This window comes from Barbus barbus (assembly GCF_936440315.1).
Source record: "Barbus barbus genome assembly, chromosome: 6".
Lineage (NCBI taxonomy): Eukaryota > Metazoa > Chordata > Actinopteri > Cypriniformes > Cyprinidae > Barbus > Barbus barbus.
Window position 1 is genome coordinate 26306923 of NC_136734.1, and position 15299 is coordinate 26322221.

The 15299-nt window shown below is 35.2% G+C and overlaps 1 protein-coding gene across 1 annotated transcript; it reads right to left on the bottom strand.

The window, feature by feature from the left end:
• Positions 1 to 1147: 1147 nt before the first annotated feature.
• Positions 1148 to 2697, bottom strand: LOC306871397 (ependymin; the record flags this gene model as incomplete). Its single annotated transcript, XM_079419288.1, has 6 exons — positions 1148 to 1271; positions 1387 to 1471; positions 1570 to 1756; positions 1880 to 2014; positions 2397 to 2431; positions 2571 to 2697. The coding sequence occupies 6 exons, from the start codon at positions 2695 to 2697 to the stop codon at positions 1148 to 1150; spliced, it is 693 nt and encodes a 230-aa protein (XP_079275414.1).
• Positions 2698 to 15299: the final 12602 nt, after the last annotated feature.

Sequence of the window (15299 nt, forward strand, 5' to 3'; positions counted from 1 at the left end):
TACTGAAATGTAGAGTAGAAATGCAGAGATTTACTGAAATGTAGAGTAGAAATGTAGAGATTTACTGAAATGTATAAAGTAGGCTAAATGCATGGTACTACTATTTAATTTGTTATACATGCATCATTTCTGCCACTTCGTGTAAATAGGCAAAAGTGCAAAGCCATGTGAAAAGATTAAATCATGATATACCGCTTTGGTTTTATTATTTGAATTAAAAAAAAACTGCATGTAAAAAGTCTATTTGATTATGCATTTATTTAAAACAAAATGCTTAAAATTAAGAAAGAAAGAAATAATCATGTCATTATGAATGAATTATCTGTATCTCTAAGCAGTGAAATTGGGAAATTTCTCTGACTTTGCTGAGAGACAGAGGTGCTGGTTAGGTAAACCTCAGACAGAGAAGATATACGTCAGATGGAGGCTCCATGCAGCTTTCACGAGACTGTGGTGTGGCTTCCCACAGATCTCTTTCTGTCTGTGACATTGACCCTGCCATCCCATGAACATTGCTTGTGCATAATTGAATACAGGCAAACAGAAGATTTTTGGGATCATCACTATTTCTTGTTGAAACAAACGTAAACAAATGCTATTCTAGCACTAAACAGTAAGTAAAAAAATGCAGTTAATTTGCCATTCATCCTTGAGCAGTTCACATTTATTCAGTAATCCTGTGTTTATAATTTTAGTAGCATGAACTAACTATTCAATAACGTGGTTAAGGGTGTATGATATGAATGAAACCTTTGTCACCGCATTTCACATTAAACTCTTTTTGATTGATTCATTTAGGTAACTTTTCCTGGAAATAATAACTTTTAGTTACTTTTTCCCTTCTTTCCGTTCAATGATCTTTAAACCATACTGTAGAATTGCTGATTTTTTTAACACCTCTGTTGTCCACATTGATTTGTGATTATCTTGTTTTTCAAACAGACATCAAAAATGGATTTCAGTGAAAGCTCAGCTTTATTGACTTCAGTGAAGAAACAAGTTGCAAAAGACAAAAAAAAATAGCAAGAAAGAAACTGCAGACATTTTCTAAAGAAAGAAAGATGAATACAGGAAATATTTTTTATTTAAATGCTCTTTTTATTATTGTGTGTAGCCATCTTTGGCTGTTTGTATATCATATGTTTTTTCAGTCGTGGAACAGGTCGAAGAAGCTGTGGTCGTCTGGTGCCTCCTCAAATGCCACCCCCTCACAATAGGCCGGGGGCACAAAGACTTGCTGGTCATCAACTTCTGTTTCAACACCGAAGAAACTGAAGGAGAAAATAGCTCAATTTAATGACTGATATGTAAAACTGCAGGATACAATAACATGTAGACATCTTGAAAAACATTTTCAGAGAAACGTGAATTTAATCTCTGCTGTACCTGAAGAGAAGGTCCTTCTTCTCACCATAGTAGGAGCCAGAGACCGGCAAACAGCCACAGGAAGTGGTAGACATAGAGTAGTGCGCTGAAAAGGAAATTGGAACCCACCAAAAAATAAACATGATATTTTGAAACGATTATGAAAGACAATAAAATAACCAAAAAGTAAAAAAAGGTATTGACCATGAAGTTCAGGCAACTTTCCATGCCACACGCGAACTCTGAGTCCCTGCTCTGTGAGGGAGGGGCTGCCCATGTAAATCTCAGACTCGTGAGTGGCATCGGGTGGAATCTCCATCAGGTGCTTACGGAACTGCAGAGTCTCCTTCTTGCAACTCTCGTTTTTACTGTCTATCTCATAAAGTATACCCTGTGTGGAAATAAAGTGCTTGAATATATATTGCTGGAAAAAGCAACAAATACAAAAACGTGTAAATCACAAGCTGAAAGAGGAAGAGGAATAGAGAGAGTCAGAATTGCTGATTAGGCCTACCTCTTCAAAATGTATGAGCACATCCATATGAGAAGTTTTGTTCGCGTGAGCAGTGTCCTCCACAAAACGAAATTTATTCGCTTTGGAGTCATAACTGAACTCTCCAGATGCAAGGTCATGACCCCCTGTTGAAACCTGAATGTGCAACAAAAGAGAACAGTATACATGTTCAATAAAAATCTAATTTATTTATCTTTTAATAGTTCTCAACTTTACAGTAGGTTTTTGCTAATGAAACCATGCAAAATGCAAATACAATTTCAAGTCCTTTTTTCCACACTGCCTTATGTTAAGCAAATATTTTATCACACAGGCATTTTAAAGTATTACTTAAAAATACTTGTACAATCACTGTATTATATTGTTTCATAAATGGTGAAAAAATGAGGGCTTATGCATGATTTTGTATGACACAGCATTTTTAAAGGCTCTATTTTTAAAGGTTCTCTCATTACAGAGCCAACACTAACTTCATGCTATAAATATTAAACATGTCTTTGAAATTTTATACACTCACCACTTTCATAGTTCCACTGGTCAGTGTTGGTGAATCTGTAAAAGAAATATTAAAATTAAAATGTCTTCACATCAACTACAGCTTCAGATTCAACAAATCTGACAGTAATGTTAAAAACAGTAATATTACAGAAACTGATTCTTCTTCAACTGCAAAGACAAAAAAAGGTCTTACGACATGGCTGGCGATGAGACGAAGCCCAGGCGACAGCACAGAGGCATGAGAAAACCACACAGAGCAGCTTGACTGTATGCATCATTGCTCTCCAACTTTCTTCAGGTCCGGACACATCCACAATCATTCAGAGAGTGCGCTTTTTATATATAACCCCTGCACCCCATTATAAATGCCCCCACCCTTCCATCTCCTGGACATCCAGTGATGGAATAAAACAAAAGATGTCGAAATCACCTTCTGTTGTAAGTGCAAATGAGAAAGCTGGACAGAATTGGCACAAATGGCTATTCACAAGATAAACAAGGTCAAAAAAAATTTTATTTGTACAAACAATACCCCCTGTCCGGCCTCAGATCAGCACTCAGCGGTACTGGCTCCATGCTGGTGGACCATAAGTCCAGAGACAGTTGGTGTCGCATCACATGATTTTGGTTCATGTAAGGTGAGGAATACACTGAGGATGCCCTGATTGAACTTCTCAATCAAGGAAAAAAGAAAAGAAAACAAAAACAAAAGTCAGCTATACAGGTGTGAAAACAAAAACCCATCTGGTGCTTTCTGTGTTCCAGTACACTTGCTAGTCTACACGTGCAATACTTAGAAGCATTTTCATCTGATTTTTACATTTTAAGAATTGCAATCATCTTGCAAACCACAGAACGAAAGAACAGCATTCGTGTACATCACAAAAGTTAATATGCAAGTATGTAAAATAGCAAAAGTAAAAATGTGAAAGAAACAATGCCAGAAGTAAAGAAATGAAGTTCTTCATTATTGAAATTATAATATTTCTTGTCTATTTCTAGTTGTAAATTCTAAATGAATGTGAAGAAAACATTCTGGTCAGTTGTCTTGCCACCCATTTGATTTTACTTAATTTTGTACCTCTGGTAGTCAAACAAGATAAAGGCAAAATTCTAATTTAAATGTAGTTATTGTCAATTCTTTACACCTGTGACATGCACAAACTCAACTGCATATCTAGCAACTTATCAGAATTTTGACTATAATTCATTGATTCTGATTTCTTGGAAAGAGGACACAAGAAATCCCCCTAAACATTTGTAGGCCACTTTCACTATTGCTGTTGTATGCCAGGGATTGTCAGGAATTGATTCTGACTTTTGCGTTTAGATGGTAAAGATCCGGGTGTGGAAAATTAAATCAGTTTTAAAGAAAAGTTTTGTGTATTTAGCTGATGCATATTGCGAAATCTGGATCTTTTCAATTTCCAATCATTCTTTTCCAATAACTGTGCTGGTGTCTGGTATTCAAACATTGTCTAACTGTAAATTTTGTACAGCAGACATGTTTCTTAAACTGGCTTTCTTAAAAAATAAAGCCTTGGCAAAATAATTTTTTCATTACATATTTAAGATGAATAAATAATTTGTATAATGAATACCAAAAGAGGAAGTGCGTGGCTGATGCGTGTAGAGACTATCAGAGCCCAGATGTTGAACTGTAGTCACCTTCGTGGGCTCTGTTCTGCTGGAGTCAATGCGGGATGCTTGTGAATAGTGAAACTTAGTTTATTTGCTTTCCCTGCTTGATGTCAGTCTTGTTTTCTAGGTAAAAGGGCACAATAAACCAGAAGGAAAACATAAAACATGGAAGAATTTTAAATGTAAATCTGAATGACAGATTTACTATTTTCAATATTTTATTATATTATATACTATATTTTATTTTATACTCAGCCTGACTATTGGATTGGATTGGAAGTATGTCTCTGTTTTGTATTTCTAATACAACTATATGCATCTTGATATTTTTATGTAAACTGAATTCATATAAACGGTCTAGCAAGAGGTCTGCTGGCCCGTGAATAACCATCCCAAAAGAATTCACAAAAGAAAAGGCCCTCTAGAATTAGCGATAGCTTTAGGTTTTCATTGCCATCTTGTGGATCATTTGAAAGCAACAGCCCCTTTTTCCCCCCTGATCTAAATGTGTCCACTGGAAGCTACAGCCTCATCAGGCTGTTGAGCAACTTCTAATAGTTCAGAAGTGTTCTTCTAAGCTGAGTTCAATTGGTGGTGTATAGGCTGACCTTTAGGATTCCAGCATTGGACCGATAATTATTATTTGCTCTCTCTCTCTAGTTGTCGAGATATGTACATTTTTCTTAAAAACCTTGTCATGCAATCAACTAAATGTTTACTGTTATTATTCATATTTTATTAGTAGTAATATTTAGTATTATTAATAGCTTTCAATGATTGATAACGGAGTTTGTCTGATTCTCTTTTCCCTGTGCCTTTTTAGTTCACATTCAGATAAAGAGAACTTGTGATACCAGACAAAAAGATACCATAGGAATCACAATATAGACCTACTAGCTGTAGAGTGCAAGTCTGATCTCATTTGATAGCCAATAAACTGTATGTAGTACATTTGATAATAATGGCATACTGTAATTTGGTTAAGGATCTGCGTTGTCTTGTAAATATTGCACCACTTTATTAGCCCACTTTGTCAGGTTCAACTGCTTGTTAACGCAAATATCTAATCAGACAATAACATGGCAGCTACTCCATGCATTTAGGCATGTAGACAATTCAAACGGAGCATCAGAATGAGGAAGAAAGGTGATTTAAGTGACATTGAACTTGGAATGGTTGTTGATCTACTGCTGATCTACTGGGGTTTATATGCACAGCCATCTCTACGCTTTACAGAGAATGGTCCAAAACAGAGACAATATCCAGTGAGCGGCAGTTCTGTGGATGAAAATGCCTTGTTGATGCCAGAGGTCAAAGGAGAATGACCAGACTTTGAGCTGATGGCAAGGCAACAGCAACTCATTATAACCAAAGTATGCAGGAGAGCATCTCTGAACACACATCTGATGAACACATCGTTATATGATGATTACTTTAAGCAGGATAATGCGCCATGTCACAAAGCTCAGACTGGTTTCTTGAATATGACAGAGTTCACTATACTCAATTGCCTCCAAATTCACCAGATCTCAATCCAATGGGAGATTTGCATTAAGGATGAGCAGCTGACAAATCAACAACTGCTTGATAATGTCAATATCAACCAAAATCTCAAAAGGAATGTTTCCAGCACCTTGCTGAATCTATGCCACGAAGAAGAAATGCAGTTCTTAAGGCAAAAGGGGGTCCAACCCCGTACTAGCTGCACTGTAAAAAAAAAAAAAAAGTTGAGCCAACTTAAAAGTTTAAGGCAACCAGCTTCAGCAGATTTTTGAGTTCTCAACATATTTTTTTTTAGGAAATTTCTCAAATTTTTGTTGTATAAACAATCAACAACAATCTGAGATAACTCAAAAATCTGCTGCTGGTTGCCTTAAACTTTTAAGTTTGCCCTTTTTTTTTATTTATTTTTTTACAGTGAAGGTGTACGTACCTAATAAAGTGAGCAGTGAGAATAACCCAGCTCAAAAAAAATGCAATTTAAACATCCGGAGAATTGAGGATAAGGGAAAGAGAAGTTGAGAAAGAAAAAAGGGGAGAAAAAAATTGAGAGAGAGAGAGAGAGAGAGAGAGAGAGAGAGAGAGAGAGAGAGAAGTGAGATCATAAGTTTTAGCTGAAAAATATAACAAAACTGGTGTGTCATAAGGAAAACCAGTAGTAGATGAGTCAAGACTGAAAATCAAACGGAAATAGAGACACAGCTCGAAAAATAGAAAAGAGGAAGAACTACTGAAACAATATCAGGAGGGAAGTTAATATCAAAAGTGTATTTATGACAGATTTTGTTTACATTGTAAAATACTTTGCAAATGCATGGTTTTGCCTGCATTAAATGCACTTGTAATAAATTCTGTGTAAATATATATGGTATTTGTTACACCTTAATAATGAATTCATGCATATAAAGTCATTTGAGACATATATAAATCTCCGTAGACTTTGTGACCCCCAGTGAAATCTGTGTGGGTGTCTGTCAGAGAACTACCCCCTCCTACGGCTCACCGCGAAACAACAAGAAATGACAAATTGTACACCACCGCATTGCTCCGCCTCCACCCATGTGGTTTTCACCCTACCAGTTGAGAATCACTCAAGGGATTACCAGGAAGAGTCATGACGGGGTTTACTTCCTTGATGAACATGAATGTGGCCAAACTAAGAAAACCACCCACTACTTCTTTTATGCATTGGGTTTCAAATGTCTGAAACCATATTAAAAGTCTGGAACTCAAAATGTAGCAAATCTGGATTTTTTTTTTTTCTTGAAACGAATTTTTTACAAATTTGAAACGAAGACACAATATGATGTAAAAACGAGAAAAAAATATTTCTTTTTCTGATTCTGCACTATTTCTCATTTGCAACATTGATCATGTGAATTCCTTTTCAAATAGTCAAAATGCTCTTTGAATCATCTAAAATAATGTTGGATTACATGATAAATTGACAAATAATTGTGATAAATTACATGAATAATGACAAAATTCATAATTGCGTGTGAATTGAATGTAATGATTTCGGACACTTGCATGTTATTTACAATTAAATGAAAATGAATGTAGAGAGCAAACTATCAAATGCAGTTAGTTAACTTAAGAGTGCTTTTTTGACATCTTTATTTGTAATTTCAGAATTCTGCTGTCTAAATATAATTACACATTTGTAATGAAGCAATTTAGTGCACATGATATAACTTTAAACGTAATATCAAATAACACACTACAAATCAAACGATAGTCAAGTACTTGTGCTTTGTTAGTGAACAACTTTTTTAAAGCATGACACAATACTCTAATATAAAAAGTTTAATTTTATATTATTACAAAGTACACTTTTTATAATTGGACGCTCTTAATGTACACTTAAGTGGACTTTTATATAATTAATATTATATTACCTGCAACAGTTTTTCATATACATTCAAGTACTCTTCAAGAGCACATTTGATACAATTAAGCTCATTTCTTTTTCATAAGGGCATGCAGCTCTAGTGCTGTTGCCAATAACATGAAAGGGAGACTAACCATTTAGTAAGACATTCTTAAAAAGCATTTATATTTTCAATAAAAATTTTCCATTTATGTTGATTATATAATGTACATAATATATTAAATTGTATTTTAAATTAAAACGGTAACATGCATTGGGTCTCTATAATTGCCTCTTGAATTTTGTGAATATAAAAATGTATGTTCCTAAATAAGTTTTCATCTCTGACAATTGATATCACTTGAGAGAGAGTGAGAGAAAAGTGTGACGGAGAGAAAGAGACGGAGAGAGAGAGGGAGAAAGAGAGAGAGAGAGAGAGAGAGAGAGAGAGAGAGAGCAATTGAGAAAGGAAGTGTTGCTCAACTCAAAACTTCTGGTGTGGAAACATGAAGTGAGACGCTCATGTGGTGCAACTGCGGTTTTGCATCACCAAAGAAACCTCACCATTTTTACTCACTGTAAACTATACATGTCAACTTACATAGTAGTTGTGGTCTGAATGTGTAGTCTTCTGTTAAAAAGTGGTCATATGATTACCTCAAAATCCAGTGACACTGTGTCGCATGTCTAAAACATGTCTTCACAGTAAATTAAATCGCAAGTGTCATTAGAATGGATATTCCCTCAAAAAGAAGAGACAACGAAAAAATGTTTTGTAGTATTCGGATATCCCAGGTTAGACAGACTGAAAGAAAGTAAATTCAATAAACACTGGGAATGTACAAGAACAATCCAGAGGATTTCCTTTTGAAACTGTTGTTTTTTTAATGTTAAATATATATTTAGTTGTTTCTCAAAGCCACGTGCTAGGACTGAATTTCACTTACCATGTTTACCTGCTGTTTTTGACTTGCAGGGGGCTATTTCATAAAAGAAGTTTACCAAACAAGCCAAGCTTATTTGAGTTAGTCTGACTTATTTTGAACCAAATCAATTGACAATAAGTCAGACTAACTGAAATAAACCTGGCTTATTCGGTAAACCTGTTTTATGAAACAGGCCCCAGGTCAGAAATGTTTTGAATAACTGTAAAAATAAATAAATAAACAAACAAACATTTATTTACACTATTATTAAACTTATTTTGAATTCCACAAGCAGCAGGAACTGCAGAAAAACATAAAAAAAGAAAATTCCCGTTTGTTCAGCAATATATCAGCCACAACATGAAAACCACAGATAGAATATCATTTATTATATTGTTACAATGGCACCTATCAAGGGGTGGGATGTATTATACAGCAAGTGAACAGTTCATTCTTGAATTTGCATGTGTTGGAAGCAGGAAACATGGGCATGCAAAAAGACCTGAGTGACTCGAATAAAGGCTGAATAGTGATGGCTCTACGACTGGGTCAGAGCCTCTCCAAAACAGCAAGTGTTCCTATTCCTAGTATGCAGTGATTAATACCTACCAAAAGACAACCTGCGTGCCAGGGTCATGGGCATTCTGCTGTGTAACATAGGTCCTTGCATTCATGTGGATATTACTTTGACACATACCACCTACCTACCACGTCCACTGCAGTTTCCCTGATGGCAGTGGTCTCTTTCTGCAGGATAATGCACCGTGTCTGTCACACTGCAGAAATTGTGCAGGAATGGTTTCAGGAACAGTTCAAAAATTCAGTTCCAAATTTACAATCTGACTGTGCATCTATGGGATGTTCTGGACTAACAAGTCTGATCCATGGTGGCCCCAATGGGATAAAAGATGTGCTAACTGCAAATAAATGTACAGGGGATATAGCGGTGCAATGCATTAGGTCTAGAGCAAGTGAAACCATGATTTTTTCTGTGTTTTTTTATACAGATGTTTCGAATTTACAGATATTGTGGTCTCTTTATTTAAGAAGGTACTTTTTGTGAATTTACGCCCCAGCTGGTCATGGGGCAAAACAGAAATTTCATTTTCTTGTAGAAAGCAGCGGTTGAGTAAGACAACGTCAGAGAGAGACAGAGACTAGATCATAAGGAAGCGTGGGAGGGTCTTCCCCATAGGGACTGTCATGCGAGTTTCCATGTCTTGATCGGTTGTAAAATGTAATGCAACTACAACCTACATATTAGGGTACATATATATATTTTATTTTGCTGCTGCTGCTTTGTACATTGGTTATTGGCTATTTCTTGTTATTTAGTTTTTATTACCTGTGTCCTGTCTTGTTGCTGTCTTTCTGTTGCACTGTGGAGCTTCTGTCACTACAACAAATTCCTTGTATGTGTAAACATACTTGGCCAATAAAGCTCATTCTGATTCTGATATTAATTTATGCTTTATTATACTTTTATCATTTTATCATTTATTTATACTTTATTTTAACATGTTGACCAAAACAATAATAATAATAGTCCTAATAATAAATTCTGCTACATGTTTGAAAACACTCCCTGATATTAGATATACAATTCCATTTTGAGAGGGTACCATTTGTTTTAAATATACAGAATTGAATATCTTTTAACGGATACTTTCAAATAAGTTTTGCATTTCAGTTTCTTGTTCACATTCTATCAATTGCATCTATACATCCTAAGTTAGAATCTTTTTTTTTTGTCTCTTTTAACATTTTGATTTCCTTGATGTTTTATACCTCATTCCATGTTTTATTTTTATTTTAGTTATTTATTTTTTGTCAGCGTTTCAATATTTATTTGTTTTTGTTTCATCAGTTAACCTGTCATGTAAAGAAGTAGAAGTTAGTCTATATCTGAAAAAAAAAAAAACCTCTACAGCCTATACATGAAGACATTGAAAATACAGTACAATCTTATAGTATACATATAGGCCTAGTGTACTTCTTGGAATTGTTTGACTAGCTATACGCGTGCTGAAAAAAGGAACAAACACTGGCATTCCCAAAAGAGCGAAACCGAAAGGATAAGAAGCGAATATAAGATGTTATCTCCAGGACAGCATCATCTCAAATCAACTGCTGGCGACTGAGCAATCAAGTGCTGAATTTCAAATAGAGGTAAGAGACGATATCATTTGAACTTTCTTATTACCTCTTATTTACAGCATCACTTACTAGTCTGAAAAAATATAGCCTATTTTTGTTATTATTATGTAAAATACTCCAAATGTGTACGGTCTCTTGTTTAGCCCACGTATCAGATGCAAAGTGCCTTAACTGTATTGCTATGTGAAATAGTTCTACTGGTTGATCTCTGACTTGAGATTTGATCGATAAAAACGTTGGCGAATAAAGCTGCTAAACCGTGCGTCTTATTATATAACACTGTATCTGCATAATATTGAAGGTACCACTACTTTGCATGATCTAACACTTTCCAACTTTCCAATTTCCCAGATGTTTCGGCCGTGTCTGTCTCCTCTTTGCATCCTCATCCTCATCCCCACCCTCATCTGTATGGTGTCCACAGACTCCTCTTCGCCTCTTGGTCACAGGGGAGCGCTGTCCTTCTCCAATTCATTGCGCCTCACATGCACTATTCGCGCACGCGTCCAACAACTGCTGTTCCGCTACGTAAGAAAACGAAATGTTATTTGCATACAAAAACCGAAACATATTAACGACAATATGACTTGTGTTGTCACATTTTATTATTATAATCCACTTTGTATCTAAATGCTCATAGCACCCGGTATTATTTTCACAGAAACAACAGCTGTTTGGTGACGAGCTCTTTGAATACAGAGGGCTGATGCTGAGCACACTTCCTGCGGTTACTGTCAGTTATCAGACCTGGCTACACATGCAGGTGCGCATCATGTGTTTATCGCGTATTTAGTTAGTTATTTTACTGCACGGGGCTATATTTGAACTGTATGTGTTTGGTGCAGGACACTGAGCGTTTGCGTTTGGCCTCTCACAACCTCCAAACCTTCTGGACTCACCTGGAAGTTCAACGGCAGCAGCTGGAGAGAGAGAGGGATGCGACGAAGGAAAGAAGAGAGCAGAGAAGAGACAAACGAGGAAAGCCTCAGCCCACCTTGTGCCAAAGATTTGTTAGTCTGCAAATAGATCTGCGGGACCTAATGAAACAAGTCAACTCTCAGGTACAAGTGCACACTTGTTAGATGCGTAAGCACTTCCCAGCTATCAGTAGCTAATTTGGTGATCTCATAGACACGTCACAACAACTCCCATGATCAACTCATCATGATGACCCCTTTTAAATGCAAAACGAGGGGGCTCTTGCCAGAATATCTCCAAAAATCCCAAGGGGATTTTTTTAGGGTATATAGAAACTGTTTGTGATATATTTATATCTAAGAATAACAATAATGACATTGGCATGTAGCCTAGTGATTTACTCATATTTGAATCATATATCTCACTATCTCTGTGTGATAATTATGTTACTGGTAGAGTAAATAAATTCCACTTCTTTATTCTAGTTTTTTAGACTTATAAATAATAGCATTACATTAGAATATTACTAATATAATAATAATAATACAATATTGCAACAATTACGTAATATTCTAAAGCCAGTGTTACAGCCACATGTTTGAAGTTCAGATATGAAAAACATTAAGAATTTTCTTTAAAAAGATTATATATATATATATATATATATGTATGTGTGTATGTATGTATGTGTGTGTGAGAGTGTGTGCATGTTTATGTGGTTTATGAGGACACAAATTTGTATAATGACATGGGTATGACAGAGGTATTACAATATGAAGGTGGTTTATGAGGACGCTGCCTATGTCCCCGTAATTCAAAAGGCTTAAAAAACATACTAAATGGTGTTTTTTTGAAAATCTAAAAATGCACAAAGTCTCCTGTGAGGGCTAAGTTTAGGTGTAGGGCAATAGCACACACAATTTGTTCAGTATAAAAACCATTACGCCTATGGAGAATCCCCATAAACCACAAAAACCAACATGTGTGTGTGTGTGTGTGTGTATGGAAACACTAAGTAGTAAAGTGTTACCAAGAAAATCCAATCCAGCTTTTTACAGATGAAATTATGCTGAATCATACAGATTGCTAATGTTCGTTCTCTATCTGCAGTTAAACAGTCTGAGTATCGCTGCATCTACAAAATCCCCACTTCTCCATCCTCTGCACGCAACTTCATCTTCCAGTCCGGTTCCCAGCATGCATCATTCCACAGAGAGCACCACTGTAATCCAGACCCCAACTCAGATGGATAATCCTCGCAGCTCCGCTACACAATCTTCTACTTCAATGATAGAGAAGACCTCTGTCAGCGTCTCACAACCCACCCAGACATCAGGAGGCTTTATTTTAACGGGAAGCCAGCTATCTGTGGACACCCTGCAGACAACAACAGCAGAGGCGTCCCGCTGGATTCAGCATCTGAGAGGCTATGTGATACTGAGAGATCTGGAACGCTACTTGAACAGATTGGCACGAGATTACACTGTGCTTCAAGCCAAATAATGACAAACACGCATAAGTAAACTAAAAAGGTGGGGGAAAAAATCTGTAAGTATTACACAGATTGAAATTATAAAACAAAACCAAGAAAAGAAATAATTGAATACACTAACATTCATATCCATAAACATTTTCATGTCAGTTTCTGTTTACTTTGTTCTTTAAGTATTTTATTTATAAAAATAATTTATTACTATTTTTTTATTTACTGTTTGTTTAAAAGTAATTGAACATATACTTGCCTTAATGTGCAAGTATATTTGCATTTCTGCATTTCTGCATTTTATATTTAAGTATTTGGAGTATTTTTGATGTCTCAGGGGTTGAGTACATCAGCAGGCAGCTAGTGTGGGTTATCATGAGATTGCCAAACAGTATTATTTGACCAATAAGTATTTTTAGATAATACAATTATTATACTAGAATGTATATGGCTCTGTTTGAAGGGTAAGCGTTTAACAAACAAAAAAAGGTTAGTCAGCCATTCTGGAAGCCAAAATTCCCCAAACACCCCACTTCCCTCCCCCACTGTTAATCAGCAAATCAGAGGTCAGAATGAGATTCCTTTTACATCCTGTTTTCATTGTCATTCCCCTGTACTTTCCACCATGTGTTATTTATTAAATTATTTATTTTATTTATGTGCCTAATATTTTTCATACAATATTTATTGTTCATAAATAATTGCAAAAGTGAAATGTTTTTGTACAAGCTGAATAAAATTACTAAGAAGCCCTTCTAGTCCATGTGTATTTGTGTGACAAAGTTTATATATATATATATATATATATACACAGGTGCATCTCAATAAATTAGAATGTCGTGGAAAAGTTCATTTATTTCAGTAATTCAACTCAAATTGTGAAACTCGTGTATTAAATAAATTCAATGCACACAGACTGAAGTAGTTTAAGTCTTTGGTTCTTTTTAATTGTGATGATTTAGGCTAACATTTAACAAAAACCCACCAATTCACTATCTCAGCAAATTAGAATACTTCATAAGACCAATAAAAAAAAAAAGTTGGCCTTCCACAGCGCAGGTAAGACGCTTCTGACGTTGTGAAGCTCTCACAAGTGTTTGAATCAGCTTTGCTTGACAGTATTCTCTTCCTTCCAGTCAACTTTGCATTTAATTTTGCTTTGATACAGCACTCTGTGAACAGCTACACCTTTCAGTAATGACCCTCTGGGACTTGCCCTCTTTGTGGAGGGCGTCAATGTTCGTCTTCTGGACCATTGCCAAGTCAGCAGTCTTCTCCATTATTGTGGTTTCAAAGAACAAGAGATACCCGGAATTTATACTGTAGGGATGATCATTAATTGAAACTCAAATGTAAATATTCTAATATTTTGAGATACTGATTTTTGACTTTCATGAGCTGTAAGCTCTAATCATCAAAATTAAAACAAAACAAAAACTTTGGAAATGTTTTACTTTACATGCAATGAATCTAAAATATATGAAAGTTTCACTTTTTGAAATAACTTACAAGAAAAAATTAACTTTTTCTCGACATTCTAATTTATTGAGATGCACCTGTACAACAGACAGTAAGTGAAGTCATACTGAACACTTGATGCAGCCTAAACTTTGAAATGTTTCTGCAATGTAGGGTTGCCACCTTCAACGTGCCAAAATAAGGGACACCCAAAACACACCCAGGACACATACTCAACGAGGAACTCATAGCTCAACAATACACCATGAGAAAACATGCTTTACATATATGTAAATTAATTATTCTTATTCTTTTTTTTTGACAGTTCTGCAGCTGTTACCTGGATGAGATTAATTTTAATTTTATTTAATTTGTTTTATTAATTTGCTTAAATTATGACTACATTAAATCGAAATAATTTAGCTTTTTTTTTACTTTTTAAAATGTCAAAGTGTATATGACATATATGCTTATTTATTATATATATATTTATGATTAATATAAATTATAAATTAATAAATAGGGTCTAACATTAATTATAATTATTAATTCTTCTGTCTAATAATGTCTAAAAATATAATAATTATGTCTATCAAGCTCTAACAGACTATCCAAATTTTAATAAAACAATAGAGTTATGCCTTTAGAAGCACAGATGTGTCTGTCACTTTAAAGGTTTGGTTCACCCAAAAATGAAAATTCTGTCATAATTTACCCAGGTTGTTCAAAACCTGCAAGCTCTTTCTTCTGTTGAACACAAAAGAATATACTTTGAAGAATGTGGGTAACTAAATCCTCAGTAACTTCAAAAAATACTATCAGAGTCATTGGGGACCAGAAACTGTTTGGTTACCCACATACTTCAAAGTATTTTCTTTTATGTTCAACAAAAGAAAGGAATTATTACAGGTTTGGAACAGCTTGTGGGAGTGTAAACGAACTATCCCTTTAAGTCAGACAGTCCACCGC